At 47.0% G+C, this 23257-nt stretch overlaps 2 protein-coding genes and 1 long non-coding RNA gene across 3 annotated transcripts in view; all 3 read left to right on the forward strand.

Moving 5' to 3' along the window:
• PRPF6 (pre-mRNA processing factor 6) overlaps positions 1-8174 on the forward strand; it is a 34016-nt gene extending 25842 nt beyond the window's left edge. The window contains exons 19-21 of the mRNA XM_038369547.2: positions 2371-2485; positions 4706-4832; positions 6660-8174. Of these exons, the coding sequence (XP_038225475.1) occupies positions 2371-2485; positions 4706-4832; positions 6660-6812 (395 nt within the window). The 3' untranslated portion in view covers positions 6813-8174. The remainder of the gene's footprint in view (positions 1-2370; positions 2486-4705; positions 4833-6659) is intronic.
• A 241-nt stretch (positions 8175-8415) lies between these two features.
• On the forward strand, positions 8416-10997 carry LOC122456563. Its single transcript, XR_006275495.1, has 2 exons — positions 8416-8796; positions 9805-10997. It is a non-coding gene; the product is annotated as an uncharacterized LOC122456563 (long non-coding RNA).
• A 1555-nt stretch (positions 10998-12552) lies between these two features.
• Positions 12553-22745, forward strand: C13H20orf204 (chromosome 13 C20orf204 homolog). Its single transcript, XM_038369890.2, has 5 exons — positions 12553-12733; positions 15640-15777; positions 16257-16325; positions 18208-18360; positions 20296-22745. Exons 1-5 carry the CDS (start codon positions 12731-12733, stop codon positions 20443-20445), a joined length of 513 nt encoding a protein of 170 aa, XP_038225818.1. The 5' UTR covers positions 12553-12730; the 3' UTR covers positions 20446-22745.
• The last annotated feature ends 512 nt before the right edge of the window (positions 22746-23257 follow it).

Below are 23257 nucleotides of genomic sequence, written 5' to 3' on the forward strand. Positions count from 1 at the left end.
TTTTTCTGGGCCTCCTGTGACTGGCCTGTTTTTGGCAGCAGTGTACAGTAAGGATCATTGGGAGGACTTCAGCGTTCCTCATCAAACTCTTCCTACTGCTTCCAGGTGGTATATTTTATAGCTTCTTAATGTTTTTCCTCCTGAGGGTAATTACCTGCCATGTTCGCTTTGAAGAGACAAGTTGATAGTTCTTAGATAGATGTAGTGTGTCCCATACAATTAAAATTACATACTCAACAATTTCACTCCTGCGTATCTGAGAGATTTGGTTACCTTTTTAGTCTGTGTTGTTCACTATGGGCTTGTCTAGCTATAGTGTAGCTATGCTGGCAGAGCTCTCTAGTGCAGATGCAGTATAAGCTGGCAGAAGTAGTTCTTCTGCAGGCATAGCTGCACCATTCTTCTGTCAGCATCGTTGCATCTACACCTGGGTTTTGGTGGCATAACTGTGTTGGCTATGAGGTGTGATTTCCACCCTCCCCCGGACTCCTAGCCAACAACTATGCTGGCAAAACTTTGTGGTGTAGACCAGGCTCAAGTTTAGCTACAGCCAATCTGCCAATAATGATCTTGTGTGGTCTATTATTTTCATACTAAGTGGCCCCTTCGTAGCAGACTACTAGAAATGTATATATTTTTCAAGGCATTTTAGCTTTGCTTCTAATAATTTGTTGGCAGTGTTGTTGGGAAATATGCTGGGTGCATGAAGAGAGCTGTGAAAAGTTTCACCAGACCGTTTATCCCTTCATGCTAACCACTGAAAAGCTGATGAGTGTATCCCACCTTTTGGCACTCATGAATTAACTGAATTAGTTTGTAGGCAAATGTGTGTGATTTGTCTGTACAATTAAAACATTTACCTGCACTTGTGGGATAACCGTGTTCAAACATTGCTTACAGATGCATCCATAAATGGCCAATGGCCTCTGCATAACACCAATCGTGTGTTGCATGATGCAGGGTCTCCAGAAGAGGTTTGAGGATAGTTCTATATTGCACTGTTCCCATTGTGTGGTGGTCTCAGCTGACAGTCTTTGGGCCAGCACATACCTAGTGTATGAAGTACCAAAAAAAATGGAAAGCTAAGAGTGTGTATTGTAGAAACGCTTCATAACTGGCAACTCAGTACTCAGGGAATAGCAGCTGATACTGAAGAGCACAAACTAAAGAAACATTCAGTACAAAGTTAGTGAGTTTTGGTAAGAGCTATTTGAACATTAGGTTGGTTCATCACAGGATGATTATGAAGCACCAATATGATGCGGCTGTGAAAGAGGCTAATGCAATCCTAGGATGCATCCGGCAAGGTATTTCTAGGAGAGATGGAGAAGTGTTATTACCATTATACGAGGCACTGGTGAGATCTCATCTGGAATACTTTGTGCAATTCTGGTCTCCTGTCTTTAAGAAAGACAAATTCAAACTGGAACAGGTGCAGAGAAGGGCTACTAAAATGATCAGAGGAATGGATAACCTATCTTCCAAGAGGAGACTTAAGGAGCTTGGCTTGTTTAGCCTAACAAAACGAAGTAGAGGGGGAGACATGATTGATCTCTCTAAATACATCAGAGGGATAAACACCAGGAAAGGAGAGGAATTATTTAAGTTAAGGGACAACGTTGGCACTAGAACAAATGAATATAAACTGCCCTTCAATAAGTTTTAGGCTTGAAATTAGATGAAGGCTTCTAACATCAGAAGAGTGAAGTTTTGGAACAGTCTTCCAAGGGGAGTAGTGGGGGCAAAAAAACCTAACTTATTTTAAGACTGAGCTTGCTAAATTTATGGAGGGGATGGTATGATTGCCTACAGTGGCTTATGGCCCATCCCTGACTTCTATTAGCAAACATCTCTACTGGCCAGAGATGGGACACTAGAGGGGGAGGGCTCTGAGTTGAAAAGAATTCTTTCCCAGGTATCTGGCAGGTGGTTCTTGCCCACATGCTCAGTGTTTCATTGATTGCCATATGTGGGGTTGGGAAAGAATTTTTCCCCAGGTCAGATTGGCAGAGACCCTGAAGGAGTTTGCCCTCCTCTTCAGAGTGAGGCGCATGGGTCATTGGCTGTTTTGAACTAGAGTAAGTGGTGGATTCTCTGTATCTTGAAGTCTTTAAATCAAGATTTGAGGACTTCAATAACTCATCCAGAAGTTATTGGCCTACTACAGGAGTGGGTGGGTGAGGTTCTGTGGCCTGCCATATGCGGGAGGTCAGACTAGATCATCATGATGGTCCGTTCTGGCCTGAAAGTCTGAGGCAGTAATGACACTCCATTCTGGATTTAAGCACCTATCATACTCGTTATTCTTGGTAATGTGGCCCTTTAATCTCTGATTTAACAAAAATTGGAATCTTCCTATTTGGTTTTTAGGAATCCTATGGTCAGAAGCAATTTTCCTTGAGGCAAGACCACAGCGAAAGACCAAAAGTGTGGATGCCCTGAAGAAGTGTGAGCACGACCCTCACGTCCTGTTGGCTGTAGCCAAGTGAGTAGCTATTCCTATTTTAATTAAGTAAAAATAGACATTTTGTCTCTGGACACAAGTTGAGGTCACATACACAACAAAAACACTGCTGCAGATCGGTATCACGTGGTCTTGCTTCAATACAGTATTGATATGCCTCAAATCCAGGAACAATATGCATCTGTATAGCTGCCTCTGAGCATCAGTGCAAATCAGCTTCTTTCTCTTGGTTGAACACAAGCTGTCTGCCTTTTCTCAGAGTACTAATGTCAACTGGGAAGTATAGGAGTGCAGTGGGGAACACAGTGGATTCATGCTGAGATCTGTTCTAGTGTTAGGTTTATGTACACTGAAAACATCACTAGCAGGGGATACCTTGGTACATAACTTTGACAAAGACTTCAAGTCAAGCTGTAATTGCTTTTACTTTTTAGGATACGTTGTTCATGCCCATGAAGCATGGGGCTGCTTGTGCTGGCCACTGTGCCAGTTTAATGTGGACAAGTTATTTAAACTCCATCTCTTCCCCACCTGCCCTCTTAGTCCCCAAATTCTGCCAGTAGTCCATAATCTTGACCTGCTGTATTCTACTTTTCCAGTTCTGCTTCCATCATCCCATGCTGTTTCATTTTGGGCATTTCTTGAGTATAAGCTGCCAGATGTGTTGAATTTGCTTCTGTGAAGCAGGCAAATGTCCATTTAGGAATTGAAACGACTAAAATGTCATCTTTCTCTTGTTGCCTAGACCAAATTTTGAGTTATCGAATGTTGAAGGGCTAGTACTTTAATCCACTGTGCTTCATGGCTTTTTTCCTGTTCTTTTATGTTAAGGGCCTCCATTCAAGTGCAGGGCTGATTTTAGTACAATAGTGATTGAAACCAGCTGTTTTTTCTTTTGTAAATACCAGAAGAGTTTAATAGAGGAAGTGTGTAAAACAGTGCCCAACTCTTTCACAACTTTTCTTGTAAGCCAAAGCAAATCATACAGGATTCACTCCAGTTACTGTGGCACTAGGGTCTGCCAGACAATGACAGCTGACTTGTTCAGATTTGTCAGAAAAGGAGAAGAATTTTAACTTTTGCTTTAGGGAAACTGGTTCCAGGCCCCTTCTGGTACAGCCTCAGACTATTTAGTAGCTAAACTAAACCCAGCACAAGTTGCTTCTGCCTCCCATAATGAGACTTATGTATGTATCTCTGATACCTAGGGCTGTAACGTGATTGTGAAGAGCTTTTGTTAAAAGTAAATAAGTTACCTCAAATTGTTATTTTGCAGGTGTTTTGTCTTTTCCTATCAGTGTTCATGCTCTTTAAATCACAGTTTATCTAACACCGAACAATCAAGAGTCTCATAAGGCTTAAAAATCAATCATGTTATCAAACCATAAAATTATACAACTTAACAACTTAGCCAATCACACAGCCTCCTATTCATAAAGACCTCGCTAGTTTTAATTGAACTCTATTTGAATTACAGAAACCAAACCCATAAAATATTGACACAGTTGAGTAGTTCTTGGGGGGAGAAGTTTTGAAATTCATGAGCAAATTTTAGAAATGGCAAAAGGCAATGTGAGTGCAAAAGTTGGGTTTAAACACTAAATTCCACTCCTTCCCTTTTGCATTGAAATAGATTTTCAATGTACGTCTGGTTCAGTAGTATTTTAGTATTTCACTATATACATGCACAGTACGATGGGTTGGCCTTTGTAAATCTGGACACACTTCTGTAGGTACAGGACTTAAATAAGCTCCAAATATCTAAAGATTGTACATAGCTTGTTAGATAGCTACAAGATCATCTTAAAACATTAAGAACGTGGGAGTGGGAGATAAAAGTGCCTGCATTATCCTATCATTTTCTGAATTTGGTGCAGCATGGTTGACTGACAGTAAGCAAATGAGGGAGGAAGATTCTGTCTGGGTTTCAAGAAAGTAATAACATTCTTTCTTCAGAACATCTGACTCTCCCCCCTGCTTCCTTTTTTGGTTGGGGGCTAATTTAACTTTTTAGACTCAGCCAGCAATCAGCAAGGAAACAGTGGGTGTTCCATTTCACCTCTATAGTCCTTCTTCCACTTTACCAAGCAGAAGATCTCTTTTGCATAGCTGTCCCCTTTGTTCTGAGAGAGCCAAGAGCTGAACTTTTTAAACACTGTCAGATGACCAGTTGTCTCTGCAAGTAGAGAGTGACCTGCCAACTGCCCACTTGTGCTTTTCTCCCTTTCCTTCCCACAACAGGTTGTTCTGGAGCGAGCGTAAAATAACCAAGGCCCGAGAATGGTTCCATCGAACAGTGAAGATAGATTCAGACCTGGGGGATGCCTGGGCTTTCTTTTACAAATTCGAGCTCCAGCATGGCACTGAGGTAAGAGAGTGTGTGTGTGTCTCTAGATAGAAGCCGTGACCTCCTGGGGAGTGGTGTGGCATGCCCATCCCATCTTCTGCTGGCTAACAGGACTGTTTTTGCAGCCCATCGTCACTACACATTAATCAGCAACAGGAACTACTGCTCAGCCTTTAAGGGCATCCTGTTCCTAGCAGAGAGTGCATTGCTCTGCATTACACTTGGCCTGAGGAGTGAGAGGCTGAGACTGCTTTTGCTAACTAGATAATTATAAGCAGTGTGACTTAAAACATGATGTTTTTAAAACCAGCATTGTTAATAGATGGAATTACTTTTTAGATTTCACCTTCAGAAATTGCCAACTGACTGCCTTTATGAAAGGAAAATGTAAACCTACAAATGACTTAATCATTTTATGAATCCAGAACCTTTCAGAGCAGCTATCTCAAAGCTCTAAACAAAAAAGGTTATGTATCTTTACAGACAGCTTTATGTGGCTGGGAAACAATTGTATGCAAGCCTAGTGTTTGATTATAGATCAGAGCAACCGTCAGTCTAGTGTAGCCCATCTGTGTTCTCTGTGTGGTTCTGCAGGAAATGGTAATTGTCAAGCCAAATGCCATCTTGAATGCTCACTGCCATTGCACATCTACTCTTAAACTGAAGTGTGTAGTTTCTGCTTTTGAAGCAGAGAATGGGGGATTCTTCAGGATCAGTTAGCAATGCCACAGCTCTTGTACGTTTGGGCCGAATATGCACTTCTCGCTACATGCGCACTCTGGTGTTCCTTTACCAATTTGACTAGGTATCACAGCATGGAAAAATAATATAGATTTTAAAAATTAGAAACTGCTACCCCAAAAATAGCTGCAGTAAAATATGCATTGTTGAGCACTGACCCCAACACACTAATTTTTCTGTGTGGTCCTCCAAAGATAGTATTTCCACTCCACTCCATATTCCACCAGGAGTGAATATCATAAAAAACACCACCACAAAGAATGCAACACAGTTGGCAGCCTGTCTTGGCCATCCACAGTTACATTAGCAGAAACAAAAATGAATGAGATCAACCTTCATTCTTCAAGGCGTAAGCCATCCGCTAGCTGCTTGGGGTTAGTAAGAAGCTTCCCTATAGGCGTTGCTGGATAATTGCCCCTTATGAGGGTTTTTATCCCATCCCCTGAAATATCTATATGGGTTGCGGTTGGAAATAGCATATCCGATCCAATGGACCATTGTTCTAATCCAGTATGGCAGTTCCTATGTAATGCTCATGAGAAACCTGGTACTGAGCTGATGTGAGACTTCTCAGCTTCAGGGAGATGAGTCCCCCTCAATATGCATCATGTGTCTAGGCAACACAAGGAAAGCGTCCACCACAGTTGCTTTGATTCTGCCTGAACTGTGAATAGGGAAACGGTTTCATTGTCTGGCAGCTTAGAATGTACTAAGACTAGGCTATAGAGCACTGTATTAGATTCATAACTCTGCAAAATACCTGTTTTTGTGTGTTCTCTCACAACAAATCTTAGATTCTTTTGAAGAGCAACTATGTAGAGAATGTGGGGAAAGGTAGACAGTGGAAAATCAAAAATAGTTTGGCAGCCATTGGGCCGCTTTGCAAGGCAGAACAGTTGCCATTGCTGCCAATCTTTAACCTTCAGTTATTCCTAACCCTGATTTCCACCTCTTTCTTTTTTAATGGTTTGTATAGGCCCTTAACTCCCAGCACAATGTACCAGTGCGTTAGGAGGAATGGTAGGATCTGAAGACCTTCTTGCTCAGCTAGGGGAAAGAATTGGGGGATTAAGGTAGTCCCAGTCTGTTGTTTTTCTTCCTCCATAGGAGCAGCAGGAAGAGGTGAAGAAGCGCTGTGAGAATGCTGAGCCCCGCCATGGAGAGCTGTGGTGTGAAGTGTCCAAGGACATAGAGAATTGGCAGAAGAAAATTGGAGAGATCCTAGTCGTTGTGGCAGCCAAAATTAAAAATGCCTTCTAGAGTATACTGTGTTCAGCTGCGTCAATCACCCCTGGAGGACACGGCCCCTTTGCTATACATGTTTCCAACCCTGCCAGCGACACAATTGCGTAGAGCAAACAAAGGAAGTTGGTGGAACAAAGGAGGACCCCTGGTTTTCCAAAAAAAATATTATGATGAGGAGACAGTCCCTTCCACTTCTGCGGTAGCCCTTGAGACTGCACATTGACGTCGTTGGTGTGTCATAATCAGATGCGTTTGTGTTATGGTGTCTTCTGTGAACATTGCTGGCAGGTGGTGGTGCTGAGTAATTTTGTGTAGGTTTGATGGGCTTTCTCATTCGGATGTGTGAACCCATTCTGTAAATTCAAACCTTAATTATTACTTGATCGCTTTCTGATGACTTGCAGCTCCTCTGGTGTCTTCCCTGGCATGAGTTCTCTTCCTGTCAACCAGGCCTTCAGTTTCTTGGTGTTTGGCCCATTTAATGATGACTCTTTGTCAACAAAGCTATCTCCTTGATATTTAAGCATAGTGAGGCTTAAAGTAAATAGAGGAACCAAAGAACAATAATAGATGGAAGACATGCCTGGAATTTTAGGGTGGAAAGAAGGGCATGGTGGCAGAAATGGAAGGCAAAAATGTGGGTTTGGTGTGACAAAGCTAGACTGGAACTGCCTCCTCAACTTTTGGGGTAGAATCCTGGTCAGATTTTTGTGGAAAACTATTCTTAATTGAGTATTTTGTGAAATTCAATAACCAGAACCTATTTTTAGTGATATTTTCTCTAATTTTTAAATGTATAATGTAAGCATATTCTTTTAATAGAGTAATTTCACTATAATACTACAGCAGTAATGTTAAAACAACATGGTAAAAACAACTTGAGGATCTCTAAAGGAAAAATCCTTATTCTTAGAACCATTAAGAAGCCATGTGCTTTAGCAACTGAAGCTGACCTCCAGGATGGATGGATATGAAAAACTTCTCCAAGCTCAGATGGAGAAACTAGCTTGTTGCTGGGATGATCTTGGAGCACATAGATTATCTCTGTGTCTGTAGCCCCTGTAAGTTGTCTTAGGTTCATGAGTAAGGTTTTCTAAACCTATGAGCAGTGCCATTTTTTGACCCAAAGGGGTGACTTTCATTCTCTTGATCCTCCTTTGAGTGAAAAGAAATGTCCTCCAGAGAGATTGTGTCTATTTTCTTCACCAACTGAAAGATACAAATGTCTCCAACTTCATTTAACAGCATTTGTATATTAGAATATAGTGATTTTTTTTAAGTATGTATCATCATAGAATGTTGCTTGAAGAAAACCTGTCAGTTGCCTGGAAAACTGTACTGATGTAATGGGATGCTATAAAATACAACTGTCTTGTGTTTGGCTTTGAATTCTATTTGACCACCATCTCCTCCATTGCAGTGACTGTTGCGTGTCAAAGACTAAATGCAGAGTGGTTGGATCTGACTAGTGGGTGGGTATCCTATAAAAGGCCAGCTACTCCTTACAAAGGTGCCCATGTGAGGAATAAGAAAAGGAGTACTTGTGGCACCGTAGAGACTAACAAATTTATTTGAGCATAAGCTTTCGTGAGCTACAGCTCACTTCATCGGATGTGAGGAATGTATCTGTCTGCCAAGCTTTCTCATGTTCTTTTGCTTTAAGTGCCACATTGCTTAAGAAGTGGCCTCACTTATGAAAGTTTTTCTTCCAGATTTATAAATGCGAAATGAAGCCCCTGTGTTCTCTCTCAGGTATCTGGTGAGAACATGTGCAATTGCACCTTCATTAAGAAAGGTATACCTCATTGGTGTGCTGTGGGCTTGTAAGCTTTCAAAGGCTCAGGCCTGCAGCTGTTAGGGCAAGCAGCATGGAGAGGGAAGACCTCCACTATCCCAAGAGATTCTCCACCACCAACAGTGAATTTCCTTCTGTCGCTGGAGAACGGGGATTGATGCAGAGGGAGAGTGAAGATTCTCTGCATGGGGGATGCAGACAGTGGTGAGCTGGAGCCAATTGTTAAATTTAGAAGCCCTTTTAGAACCAGTTGTTCCGCGAGGGACAACCGGTTCTAAAAGGGCTTCTAAATTTAACCGGCCAAAAGTGGCACCTTAGGTGCTGACTCCATGGGAGCTCCAGCCCTGGAGAACCCATGGGGAAAATTTGGTGGGTGCAGCTCCCCACCCCATCCCCGGCCCCAGCTCACCTCACCGCTCCGCCTCCACCTCCTCTCCAAATGCGCTGGGGCTGGGGGGTGTGCGAGGAGGGCTGCCCACGCCGCAGCAGGTAACCCGGGGGGTGTGCAGGGGAACCGCTCCCCGCCCCAGTTCACCTCCGCCACCCTCGGCCTGCATGGGAAGCCGTGGCCTGCTTCTCAGCCCTCCCCGGCTTCGCGCCAAACAGCTGATTTGCAGGAAGCCATGTAGGTGGGTGCGGAGAAGCAGAGCAGGGTGGTGCATTCAGGGGAGGAGGCGGAGCGAAGGTGAGGGGAGCTGGGGCCAGGCACGGGGCGGGGAACTGCCAGTGGGGGCTCTGCACCCACCAATTTTCCCCGTGGGTGCTCCAGCCCCGGAGCACCCAGGGAGTCGTCGCCAAAGGCACCACTTTTGATGTGATCGGTGGGGGGAGTGGCCGCTTCCTCTGCTTCCCCCCCCCCCAGCTACGCTCCCCCGCCCCTAGGAGCCAGAGGGACCTGCTGGATGTTTCCTGGGAGCTGCCCCAGGTAAGCACTGCCAGGAATCCCCACCTCACCCCCTGGCAGGTGCCTCTGGCTCTTAGGGGTGGGGTGGGCACCCACTACGGTGGCCCACGAGACCCTCCTGCCCGGTTCTGAGGGCAGTCATGGGACAAGGGAAGGGGGTGGATGGAGCAGGGGTCCTGGGGGGGGCGTCAAGGAACGTGTGGGGGTCGGATGGGGAAGGAGTCCTGGGGGATGGGGGTGGGCAACGACCCCCTCATGGGGTGAGGAGGGAACCTGTTAAGATTTTGGCAGCTCATCACTGGATGCAGGGGCTGAGTCTGGGTTAACCGTACTGAGAGAGGACAGGAGTGTTGGTTGGTTGGGATGGGGAGGGTATAGATAAGGGGATAGTTTAACTAGGATTTCCCAGAGTTGGGTCAAACTAATGTTCTGCAGGGGGTCAGCTTGAAAAAATTTGTTAACAAATTAGGCAAGATGGGTGAGGTAATATCTTTTATTGGACCAACTTCCGCTGGTGAGAGAGACAAGCTTAAAGCAATGGAAGTTGGTCCAATGAAAGATACTACCTCAACCACCTTGTCTCTAATATCCTGGGACCAATATGGCTACTGCATATATTAACAAATGAAATTTACATATTGAGTACCTGTGCGGCCTATCCTAACCTCTCTGCTTATTGGTGGTATCCCTTCCTGTCTTTTCATCTGTCCTTTGTCTCTTTAGGTGGTAAGATCTTTGGGGAGGGGACTTTTCCTCTTGGTTGGAAAGTGCCATAGTACTGGAAATGTGTTAGACAATCTACATACAATAGTAATCTGGGCAGCAAGCTTGGGCTTCATGGTCACCCAGGTACCGAGGACCTATGAAGCCCTATATGGCACTTAAGTCCTGCAGTGAGGCTGTGTTGGAGGGAACACAGTGAGGCTTTTACACTCTGCTTTGCAATGGGCTGGGGAAGGGCTGTTGGCTCCAATGTCTGGGGAACTCCCAAATAGGGTTGTAGGGTTGGGACTCTGACCTCCACAGTGGATTCCTGCCCATTGGTTGAGGGCTGAATTCTATCCTCCCCTACACTTGCTTTGTTCTCAACACAAAGTCCATTCGTTAAGGCTTTGTGTGAGATTGGAGTGAACTTTCCCTTATTTAAAGAGCATAAAATGTAGCAACATACTAATGCAAAAATTCACCTTTCAGGGCAAATGTACTCTCCCAGTGCTGAGGCACAGAATGGGGTATTGAAAGCATCAGGATGTGAGGGCTATGTACCAGTATGTGGATTTGTTTCCTTTAGAGCATGAAATTCCTCTTCCAACCCAGTGTTTCTACCTTTCACCTTATCTTTCAAAAGGCTCTTAATTGTTGATGCTTATTTTTTTAAAAATGGACCCTTCCCTTTACCAGCTTAATGTTTTTAGATGTCTTAAAATTTTGAAAATGGATTTTTGAACCTGTAAATTTGATTTATGTGCACATAGGGCACAATAAACCTGTCCGGATCCAGCCTTCAGTGGTGTGGCGTTGAGTATACATAGTTCTTCCTGCTTCAAGCAATGATTCAGTAGACCATTCCCCTCTGGGAGGCTCAGTTCTGCTGTCTATAAGAATTTAGTTGGGTTATTCAGGTATCCTACGAAAAGCCACACATTTTTGCTTCATGGTTCTGTGCCCTCTCCTTTGTCAAGTAACTCTCTTTATTGCTGTTAACCCAGTTCTCCTTTGTTGTTTCATTAATCTTTGTTGCATCGTGTGTGAACTTAGATTGTAAACTTGTTGGGGGCATGGGCCATGTCTTATTAATACCCAAGGGCCGAGCATGCTTTTGGTTGCTGTCAAATCTTTAGATTAGTTATCCACAATTTGTTCTGTAAAAATCATGGTGAAAAGAATTTAAATTAGGTTTAGTTGACTTCACACTCCAAATACAATTCTGGGCTCATTCATCTGAGGCCAACAAAGGTACCTTTTTAACCTCTTTCTTTATTGGTGTGTATACAGTGCTAAAGCGTCTTAACCATTTCACACTGGCTACTCACACTAAGGTCTATAAATAGATAACGTGTAGCAAGATGATTTCATAGGACAAAGTGCAGTTATGAGCACTAAAATAGGTTAATTCCATTTTAGATCCACTTTCAGAAATTGCTAATGATTAAAACGTGTTGCTAGTAGAAACTGAAAAGGAAAGGTCTGGCTTGCCATGATCCGGGGTCTTTGACCACAGTTAGCCCTACAGCAAAAATTCTCAGCCCTGAAGAAGTGGTTCTCGGAGAGCAAGGATGGAGCCGCCTTATTTTTAAAGCAGGACTCGCAAGTGTTTCCTCTTGCTTTTGTTTCAGGATCTTCAGACCTCTGGCAGCTGGGCGTAGGCATGGCTGTCTTCAGCAGTAGTAGTCCATAGCATTTTGGAACCCTTACCTGGCCTGTGCATGCTTGATGGAACCGGCACTGAGTGCTTCAGGTTGAGATTGGCTTTCAGGAGCCTTTCTGGAGGTTGTTGTGGAGTTTGAAACATTTAGGAAGGGAGATGGTTATTTATTACCTGTAGTGCCGTAGCCCTATCCTGGACTGCAATGTACATACCTGGAACAAGGTCCCTGCCCCAAAGAGTTCACAATCAAGGTTCAGTTGAAACCCAGAAGGGACTTGCCCTGGTTGCTCTATATACAGGTCAAAAAGCACCTTCTTCAACCAGGTACTTCTGGGCCACACTGAAAATCCGACCCTCCACCCAATGGTTGAGGGTGCTTGATTCCTAGCAGTTTGCACTGTAAACCAGGGTGATCTGACCTGACCCTCCACTCCCAGGCCCAGACTTGCTTCTCCATCTCCTCTCTAGACAAGTTATAATCTTCTGCCTTGATCCTACCCCCCTGCCGAAACTTTAAGAGGCTGCTTCACTCCCCCCCCCCCGCGCCCCCTTTTCCCTTCCTCCAGCTCTGGGAGGGCAGGTGCAGGTCTCCCGCTGGGATAACTCGGTCAGCCAGGATCTGGGGATGGGGAGGGTGGGACTAAAGCCGCCAGTGCTTTATCCCCTCCCACTCCTACTCTTACATCCTGGAGCCAAGTTCAAATGCTGGGACCCAGCTGGAGCAGGGGAGGGAGCGGCCGGGGCTCGGAGGGGAGGCAGGGGCATAAGCTGGAGCTTGGAGGGGCGGGAAGGGACCATGCAGCTAGGCTTGGTCGCCTCCCTCCCCGGGCATTTGCGGATGTGGGGATCGGCACCGCGAGCGATAAATGGTGAGTGTCCCCATGGGGGGGGGGCGAGGAAGGGGGGCGACTTGATCCCCGCCCGTGGCAGCTGACTCCTGGAAGTTTGCTGGGGGAGGGGGCTGAGGGGGTCGTTTGGGATCATCTGGGGGTCCCCCCCCCCGCATAGGAGAAGCATCGATTGCGGCTAGATCCAGGAGAAGGAACTGGAAATTCCCACTCAGCACCGGCCCCCAGGGACGGCTCCTGTCCAAGTGAGAAACCCCGCGCCCCGTGGGCCAGACTTTCCTGTAAATGTTCCCTCTTTTCAGCTGCGGCTGCTTGTTTCTGGAAAGGGCAGGAGCCCCCCTCCCCGCAGTCCCGGTGCTGGCTCCTGGCTGGAGCCGGCTGGCTCGGAGAGCGTGGGCGTGCGTAGACACTGCGGGGAGCCCTGTGTTGAAACCGATTTCCTTGGGCTCCTCTTCATGCTTCTCTGCGAGGTTTCAGGCACAGCCAACCAGACCTATTCTGCCCTCCAAGCTACCCAAAGCTACAGGGGCCACACCCCCTGGCAGATTTATCAGGGCGGTGCAAGTCAGGACACAGTGCCGGGGGGGGGGGGGGGCAAAGTGATTTCTGCCGGAGCAGATTCTGTGCCGCTGAGGTCAGTGCATGTGCCACCAGGAACTGCTGTCAATACTGGTGATTTCCCTTATCTGTCCGTGTTTGCTAGAGGATTAAAGCCAGGAAAGAAGAGATTAGCCCCTTCAGGCATATGCAAAGCACAATTTAACACGCTGAATTTTTCTACCTGGCTGCCTGTGTAGTTCACAGACCTGTTCTTAACCTTACAAATAACTCCTGGTCCTTCCATGGAACCAGGTGACTTCTAAACCCAGAATGAACTTTTCCTGGATGCTACTAACAAACATTAAGTGATGCCGATTTTGAAACGTTTCAGAGTAGCAGCCCTGTTAGTCTGTATTCGCAAAAAGAAAAGGAGGACTTGTGGCACCTTAGAGACTAACACATTTATTTGAGCATAAGCTTTCGTGAGCTACAGCTCACTTCATCGGATGCATTTGGTGGAAAATACAGTGGGGAGATTTATCACGAAAGCTTATGCTCAAATAAATGTGTTAGTCTCTAAGGTGCCACAAGTACTCCTTTTCTTTTTGCGATTTTGAAAAGTTGGTGTGTGTGTGTGTGTGTGTGTGTGTGTGTGTGTGTGTGTGTGTGTGTAAGGTGGGCCAGGGACAAAGCCTTCACACCGTCATGGAGAGAGAATTAGTAATCCCCAGGCATGTGAATTAACTATAACTTTTTCCACCTCTGAACGGTGCCAATTACTAAGAGAAAACAGTTCTCATGATTTGTTCATTAGAGTCTTCCTTCCACAAGCATGTATCTCTTACGGGCGCCCCTCCACCAGGCTGGTCACATGAGTTGTGAGAATCGCGGGTCATGGCCTTTGAGAGTGTAGCCTGTCTTTTTAATGGCAGACTGTGTTTCTTCACATATTAAGTACTGAAAATGTAGTACCCGTCCCAGCTGCTTGGAAATAGTGCAAGTGTTGCTCTCTTCCGGAATTTTATATTTATGGAAAGAGTCCTTTACTTAATAGTTCAAGTGAAGTGACATGGCCTTCTTTCCTCTGTGGGGAAGCCTTTCAGACTAGCAACCCTTAGACTTTGACTGGTGTCTGTGTGGAAAGGGATATTCCGTTTGCAGCGAAGCTGGCATTTTGATGAATGGCTTTGAGCATTATGTATATCTCCTGTGCTGTTTTGAAGTTTGCTCTGGAGTGATATCTCCCTTCTCTTGGGGAAATGTACAGAGAAAACAAAGCGGTGCAATTGGCATATCTGAGACGATTCTGCCACACCCAAATAGAAATTCCACTCCCTGCGCTGGGGCAGAAGAAGGTAAACCCAAACCATTCCTTGACGCGTCTGAGGATCACTGATTTTTCAAAGACAGGACAAGCATTAAGATAAAATTTATTTACTCCATCCACTCAACAGTCTCAGATATCAAAGCTTTGGCTTCAGGGCTGTGCCACAGCTGGCTTCAGTACTGCGTGGAAAGCATGAAGCCTGAAGGTTTGACTAGGGATCTGTGCTGCACCAGTGAAAGCAAAGAGCTGCATAGGTTATTTCCCCCCTCATTTAGCCATCAAGAGCGTCTGTTTCATTCCTGTGGGAGACCACTGAGCACCTGGATTAAAGGAACCTTTTGAAAAACTGGAGCAGGTGCAGAACTACCTAACGCAGAACAATTGCACAAGAGACCACATCTCACTGGATTTTATTGCTCCTGAATTTGATATTCAGCACCTTTTTAAAATGTGACAAAATAGGCTTCCCACACAGCAGCCATTCTTCTGCCTATGTTCCTATGCACCATTGTCACAGCTGCCCCCAGTTTAGCTTGGACACATAAAAACACCTCTCCAAAGATTGAGATTCTCTTGCCATTAATTCTAAATGAAGTCTTTGGATCTGACCCTGAAATGTCCTGGGATCATCCTACTTAAAACTGCATCTGTCCCATGCTGCCGGAGCTGCAAGCTGGGGTGAAACGGAAGCTCCTTTGCTGTAAAGGGAGAAGGAAGTGCCGGCAGCGGGTTCTCCAAGATGGCCTCTCAGCTTTGGAGTTTCCTCTCCCCTGGTCTGAAAAAGCCCAAATCTCTCGGGAATGCTGCACAACCTGGTTAGCTGACCCAGGGACATGTATTCCCGAAGGATACCTTATTTATACTACAGTCCAATGCACTCTTAATACTTCCCACTTCTTATATAGGAGCTCCCCATATGCACTTCTGGAGTCTGAGTCCATGCTGTACTGCTTTTAAACCACACAAGGGAAACCAGCTTCCTGTCAGCCTATGTGGCAAGGGGAAGGCAGGTCTGGCACTAGCATACAATGCTGAAGCTGAGTTGTTCTTTCCCATCTAGATTCTCCCCAGGACTCTCCTTTGTGCTGTTCTGCTGCTACTGCTTGTGTCGGTGCTGAGCAAGGGCAAGGCAAAGTGCAGCATTGTGGAAATCCTGCGGCAATACCAAGCCGTGATCTTTGATGAGCTCCAGAACCTGGTGAGCGGACAGTCCCCGGCAGGTGGGCGGGTATAAGAATGTAGCTGTCTGGCCAGGTGGCACGGGTTGTCTTAGGCTGCCTCGGCCCTTTGGAGCAGGGACTGTGGCTTCACTGATGTGGGTATAGCACCCAGCAGAATCGGGCCTCCATCCTACCGGGGCCTTTAGGCATTGCTGGAATATAACAGTGTTCCCTGGGAATGGGAAGCGTGCACCCAGGGTGCCACTGGAATCCAGCTGCCAAGGCAACAACAAACTCCCCGCCCCCACGAAAAGTGCCAGGAGATTTTTGTAAGGAGCACTCTCCCCACTCTCAAGCCAGCCATAGAGCTTCATGGGGTGCTCTGCTCAGTCCAGTGGGTCTCTTCTCCCCAGCGCATAAAGCCTGCGCTATGTACAGAGCGCGGGATAGTAACTTCAGGGGAGCCGGAGGGAAAGGCCCAAAGCTGAGCAGCTTGTAATCCTTGTATTTTACACAGAAAAACTTGACAGGATCTGCTGGAACCCCAAGGAGGGGGAGAGCTGGCCTAACCTGCCTCTCTAACAAGGTAAATACTGGCTTCTAGACAAACGCTTTCTCTGCAAAGTGCTTTGGTGTGGGTGCGGGTGTGGGGGTGTACACCAGCATCCTGTACTAGATGAAATCAGGACTGCTCAACTGTGTGTCATCAGCCCTGTACTGCTAGCTAACAGCCAGTACTTCCCTTTAGCTCAGTGAGCCCTTTCTGTGTATGTGGAACAGCGTGATCTGGGTTCTCTTCCTGTTTTCACACAGGTTTTGCCATTGAACATGTGTGTGTTTGTGTGTGAGAAAGAGCATGGAGGCTGAGATGTGAGTTTGTACAATGCTGGGTCACACATCAGGCCATCCTGCAGTGTATGCAGGCAGGCCATTTGTCTGGTTTTAAGCTGCAGAGTCCTCTTCTTGGGTGGTTTGTTCCCTGTCCGGGACTGAGACAAAACCAGATGTGGTTTTGTCCAGTATTGGACGGGGGTGACATTTTGGAGAGTGCACCGCTCCACCCGCCCTTGCTGTGACTTGCATACCCAGTGCATGCGAGGTCACGTGGCAAGGCTGGAACGGCACGCTCTTCAAAATGGCGTCATCTGTGCAACGTGACTTTATGCATGCTGTGTGTGCGAGGTCACCCCAGCAGGAGTGGAGCGGCGTGCTCTTTAAAATGGTGCCTGCAGAGCGGCTTCCTGTGCCCCACGTGCGCAAGGTTGCACCGCTGGGGTGAGCCCATGCCATTCCCAGAAGTACTGGAAAGCCAGGTGTTGTAGGAATGCATGAATGGCCACCCAGTGTCTAATCCTCATGCCAGGGCCACTCAGCATTTTGTGACAGCAGGGACACGGCCAAATCGTTCTTATTGCACTCAGCAGAGGTCCGTGACTGATGCTCGCTCTCTAACCAGTTCGACACACTCCCCTTGCTAGACAAAGCCCAGCCACAAGTGTCTGAGACTCACAGAAGTTCCCGTCTCACTTTGACCCTGGTGTGACAAGTCCGCAGCCAGTGTTGTCACTGGGCTGTACACCAGGGCACCTCAGAGCTCCATGGCTACAGAACTCCAAACCCCCGGGACTCCGAACCGCCATTAACTATTGGAGCAGTTACGATTCCACCCAGGAGGAGGCAGTAGAGCATAGACACACTAACCAGTTCATTGTGGTATGTGCCCCTTTCACTAGGGCCCAGACAGCAAGTGTGAAAAATCGGGACAGGGGGTGGGGGGTAATAGGCGCCTATATAAGACAAAGCCCCAAATAGAGGGACTGTCCCTATAAAATCGGGACATCTGGTCACCCCACCTTTCACACTGTTTGCTGCTAACACCTGAGGATTTTGCTGTTTGCTCTGTTCTGTGTTCCTGCCCCCCAGCTTTTGTGTAGTTAATAACCAAGGGCTTTTTCTTTTGTATTCAAGCAAGGGGAAGTGTGTGTGTGTGTGTGTGTGTGTGTGTGTGTGTGTGTGTGTGTGAGAGAGGGGGGATCATCAAAAAAGGGAAATGGACGTGCCCAGGACCTGTCCTTTGAGGGAAAGGCTGCGGGTCTCTTTAGCGGCTGGGGTGGCTCCTGCTGGGCAGCAACAATGCTAACGTGGCGGTACAGGTGGATAGGCAGCAGGTAACACTTGTATCACTTCCCCGGTGACACTGCCTCATGCCTTGTTCCCCAAGCGGTCAGCAGAACAGCTTCCCTAAACTGTATTCTAGTGGGCATTATGGCACAGAGTGGGGGAAGGGAATTTTTTGGGGGGGAGGCAGAGGTGGCCACCGACTATATTTTAGGGCTTTCTTTACTCCAGTGATCTAAGACTCTGGGATCCCGAGCTTGTATTAAGCTAGCACTGGCTCCTCTACTAATCCTAGTGTTTTCTGCTTGAGTTGGCTCTGCTCATCTGGATTTGCATCCTTCTTTGTTCAGGAGCAGAAAATCCTGCTGTCTATCTCCACCATGAGCATGTCTCTCAGGGACATGGTAAGAGGCCCATGGAGGAATCCTGAAGTGGTGGCTGTGATGCAGGTGGTCAGCAACACGGAGTCTGTGACCAAACAGAACTGCAAGAAAATCTACAAGGTTGGGGCTTGCTTTTCTCTTCTGCCATGCAGCTGGGACAGTGCAAAAAACAGCAGCCATGGGTGGGGAGTACAGGGCAGTGGGCAAATCCTTTCCCACAGTCCTGATTGTCCAAGTTCTGGGCCATCATTTGAGTTTGGGGTGCAGCTGTCCTGCACCTCTTCCCAACTGAAATGAGCTCAGTGATTCTGATTAGCTCCCAAGCTTTTCACCTGGTATCCCAGTCCAAAGGAGTACTCCCAGTGGAGGTTTAGCCCTTGGGGCCCCTGGGCTTTGACCCACTCAGAAAATAAATGCAAGGAAAAAGAAAGTGATCTTCCTTCAGAGTCTGTACCATTCCCAGCAGCTGGTCCATGGAACGGATCTCCCAGAGGGCTGATCCCTATAGAGGAAGCTGCCCGCTTGCACCAGACTGCACCATGCACATTCCAACAAGACTCCAGCATAGAAGTGTAACACCAACAGAGCCCGGTAGATGGCAGGCAGGATTGAACCCTGGGACCTCTGGAGCTTAGTGCACGAACCTCTACTGCATGAGCTAAAAGCCATACGGCCCTTACCTAAGGCTGTAGCACAGACTCATTAATCTGTCTCTCTAAGTGCTGTCGATGCCACTCAGTGGGACAACACCACACCCAGGAGGTGTGTGGGTTACAGAAACACAGCTGCAGAAAGCAGCAGTCTTTCCAGTGCTCTCCAACCCTTTAAGAAATGCCATTCGTTAAGACGTTTAAGTGTTGGTCCCTGGATGCTAGAGAGACAAGGTGGGCGAATTGATATCTTTTGTGGGACCAGCATCTGGTGGTGAAAGAGACAAGTTTTTGAGCTCTTCTTCAGGTCTGTGCATGCAAGCTCAAAAGCTTGTCTCTTTCACCACCAGACATTGGTCCAATCAAAGATATTATCTCACCCACTTTGTCTTTGTTGAGCATCACCTGCAGGCCTGGGGCAAGATCCAGGGTCTGCCCTGAAATGATGCCTTCGAACTGTCACTGAGCTGTTCTGTTGTGTCTGAAATGAATTCCCTTAGCCCTCTCCTGCGAGAGAACCTTAGGGAAACCCCAAACTGATAGCCACCCTCTCCCTATCTGGCACTAGTGCAGGGTTCATTAACGGATACTCCTCACCTGGGAGAGTCGCGGGGGAAAGCCCGAGCTGAGGGAATCCATTCATGTTTGATGCCCTTGTGCAAGAGTCTGCCGATGAGCTCAGGTTACCTGGCACAGTCTCAGGGAATCCCTGGCTCTGCCCCTCCTCCACCCAATTTGTCAGAGACATTAATGTATTTAGTGTTGTCTCATTGGGGAATGTGGCTAATTGGTTTGAATAGTCTATCAGAGCACCTATGAATGGAGACTGATACCTGGGGGAGGGAACCATTTCAAGTCATCTGGGGAACAGATCTTGTATCTTCTCCACTTCCCAGGTGACTTTCCTCCATACTAGATGTGTGTGGTCTGCATTAATTAGCCAATATCCAACTCTGGGATTATTTATAAGGATTCTAGGCTGTTGTTGAGATATATATATATGAGAAACACCTCCATGCCCCATCCCCCTCATTGGAAGTTTTACCTTGGAAAGTTCCACCAGGTTGGAATGCACCCACCCTCTCTGGAGAGCGATGCTTGATGGTACAACCCCACACCTCACAGGTGGCTTCTCTCCTGTACTGCCAGATGTGCATGTGCCCATTGGGATGAGCGTCCAGGTATCCAGCAGAGTGCACGCAACCCACTGGGAAGTGTGTGTGATACAGATCCCACCATTACCTGTGGGTTACATGCATGCTTGGGGACCCTTATTTTCCAGTGCTATCCCCCTCCCTGGGGTACAAACAGCCCTGAACTGGTCTCTGTCCTGTTTGATGTTTGTATCTAGGCCATGGTTTTCATTGGCATGACTGTTTTGTTTTCTTTCTTTGCATGCTAACAGAAGAGTCTGTCCACAGCTACAGAGAAACCACGACACAGAGGCCAGGGCAACAGGAGAAAGCAGCTGAAGGAGATAGCGCGAACCGTGGAAAACTTGGTCACCTGCTGGGAGAAGCTGTTCTCTCTGCACTCAAAGGACTGGGACACATAGGGTCATTAGGAAGCCATTTATGGTGCTTTCCCCATGGGTGTTGAGCACCTGGGATTGTACCACCACCTCCGTACTAGCCAGTAAGCAACACTGATTTCATGGAAACTCCTTGCCTTCTGATTTCTTGGTTCTGCCGTTGGGTGAAGCAGGCAGTGCTGGGGTTTGCTTTCCATTGCATCCCATCCTTCTCTGTGGGGATTGGAGAGGGACTTCTCTTGTGTTCATGGCCCGCTCCACTACTCTTCCAGGCAAATACTGAGGGTCAGATTCAGTCCTGAAATCAACTGAGTGGCATTGACAGAATTTGCTCCTTTGTTCTGAATAACACTTTGTAGGACATTTCCACAGTGGGGGCCTTGGCTCCGGTGGGTCTGTACATTAGGAATTTGTAACGACAGGGCAGTGAAAGAAGAGGGTAATAGGGTAAGAAGAGGCTCCCAGATCATGAAAATGCTTCTTATCTGCTAGGAAATCTCTAGCACTGTGTAACGCTAACAGACCCTGATTGGTGGGATTGAAGCTGGCACCCCTCTGGAGCTTAGTCCATGAGCCTCTACTGCATGAGCTAAAAGCCCCCTGGCTATTAGCTAAGGCTGTAGAGCAGACTCATTTTATCTCTCTCTTTAAGTGGTCTTGGTACCACTAGATGGGACAGAATACCACACCCAGGAGGTGTGTGGGTTACAACTGCACCACCTGAGATGTCTGCTGCTTTCCCGGGGCTGTTCATTGACATACAATATTGGCTTCCTATCCCATCAGATGCTGGGAAGAAAGCCATCTAGCTCCCGAAGGGCCAGTGCTTCAGGAAAGGCTGGGCATGGTAGCCATAGTGGCAAGTTGTCTAGGAAATCTTAGATTTCCCTGATATTCCATGGGTTTGAACTAGCGTTCTTTTCTCTCCCTTGTTCTTTCAACCTGAGCTCAACAGGCTGGTCAGAGAATGAAATGGACTTTCTACAGCTGCTACCGTCTCCTGGAAAAACCAGGAAGAATAGGCAATTGAGAACCACTTGTATCTCCTCTCGGGGCCGGGTTTCTCTTCCCGTCATTCTTTGTGATGGACACTTGCAAGAGGGCAAGGGAAAGCCAAAGTGCTGTAGGAGGTGGGGTTGGTGACTCAGTAAGTGGTGCTCTTCCCTCTGGGTCAGGGCTGAATTGATGTTGCCTCATGGTGCTAAGGGGAAGGCTATGCTGCCTATATGTAAAACCAGATTTAGTTGCCCATCATTTATGCTATTGTAACTACTGTTCTCTTCCTGCCAGCAAAACAAATCCCCTGCTTCTAGAAGAGAGGCACCAGACCTCACCCTTTCATCAGTTATAGAAAACCAGTTGTTGCTAGTAGGGCTCCAGCCCTGGAGGCAATGCTGCTCCCATTAGCTTCACCAGAGCACATGACTTGCTGTGGATTCATGCTGAGCTGTGCAGTAGGACATTCAGGGACACCCTAGCCAGTGGCTGCTGAGAGCAGTCTTGTATCTATATGAGGTGGCATTGGGACTTGGCTCCTGCTTGCAATGCTAGAGGGCAGTGGTTCAAATCCCCCTGTGGCTGTGGCAGGTGGAGTGAAAAGTGTTTGATCACAGTAGTTCCTTTTGGCCTTGGAATCTATGAATCTTCATCTCTCTGCTCTTCATGGGACAATGCCGTTGTTGTACTCTGCATCCTTACTGGTGGCAACCAAGCCCCTACATATACAGGTGGCTGTTGGCCAAGATATCTACTTGGTTAGAAACACAACACCAAAGGCCAAATTCTTTGCTGGAGTTAGGGAGTGCCACTCCATTGCTGTCAGAGGCGCTGAGCCCTCTTATGCCAGTGGCAAGTCTGAGTTCAGGAGGAGCTGCTCTGAGATTCACTGAGTTCCTGCAGCTCTTTGAGAAGCACTCAGCCAGCCTAGTGAAGACAAGTGAACATCATAGGTGGTGAGCAGAGATCGTAAAGAAACATCCTTTTACATACTGGCTGCCTGACATTTAAACGTGAGCCTGTCCGAAGGAGCAGCATTGGAAAGGAGCGCGTTTTCCATGCACCAAAACAAAAACCTCTGCAAAAATCCTTCAAATCCATGAGCTTTGGAAATAAATAAATTTATAAATCCCCAGTGTATCCAATGTTGAAATACCATAATGGTGATAATTAAAAAAAAAAAAAACCCAGATGGTGGGGGATTGGATAGTTTGTTTCATGAATAACAAATTTTCTCTTACCAGCACATTCTGCCTTCTTTCAGTTCTTGGGTGTGAATGCCCCATTGTTTGCAGCTTCTCAGAAGCTTGAAAATAAAACTTCTTCCCCTACCAATTCTGGATATTTTATCTAGAAAACACAGATTCCCCCCTCTCTTCTAGAGTTTGTACAGCTGGAGTGGAAGTCCGGGCCTCTACGCCTTGGCTGCTGTTTTCAGCCATGCCAGTTGAATTAAAGCAAGCGCGGGTCTGGCCTACCTGAGCTGCAGTCACATCTTACTCCGTCCCTTCCCTTCCTTGCTGCAAAAATACAGTCAATGGCTCTTCAGTCTGGGGACCAGATTTTATCACTAAACTAGAATCCCCCCTGCTGGCTGACAAGTGGTGCAGACTCATGGGAGCATCCTGTGCAACTCCCAGTTGTTCTGTGGTGCTTCTTGCAGGTAGGGTCCCTCTGCTGCAACAGTAACCCTTTGCAACAACCTGTCTAGGTACATCTTTGGCTCTGCTTCACTCACAGGCATAAAGGAGTTTACCCTCACAACACCCCTGGGAGCAGAGAAGTGCTATTATCCCTGGAGTACAGATGGGCAACTGAGCTGCAGAGGGACCAGCTTATG

Source organism: Dermochelys coriacea, chromosome 13, assembly GCF_009764565.3.
Source record: "Dermochelys coriacea isolate rDerCor1 chromosome 13, rDerCor1.pri.v4, whole genome shotgun sequence".
NCBI classification, from domain to species: domain Eukaryota; kingdom Metazoa; phylum Chordata; order Testudines; family Dermochelyidae; genus Dermochelys; species Dermochelys coriacea.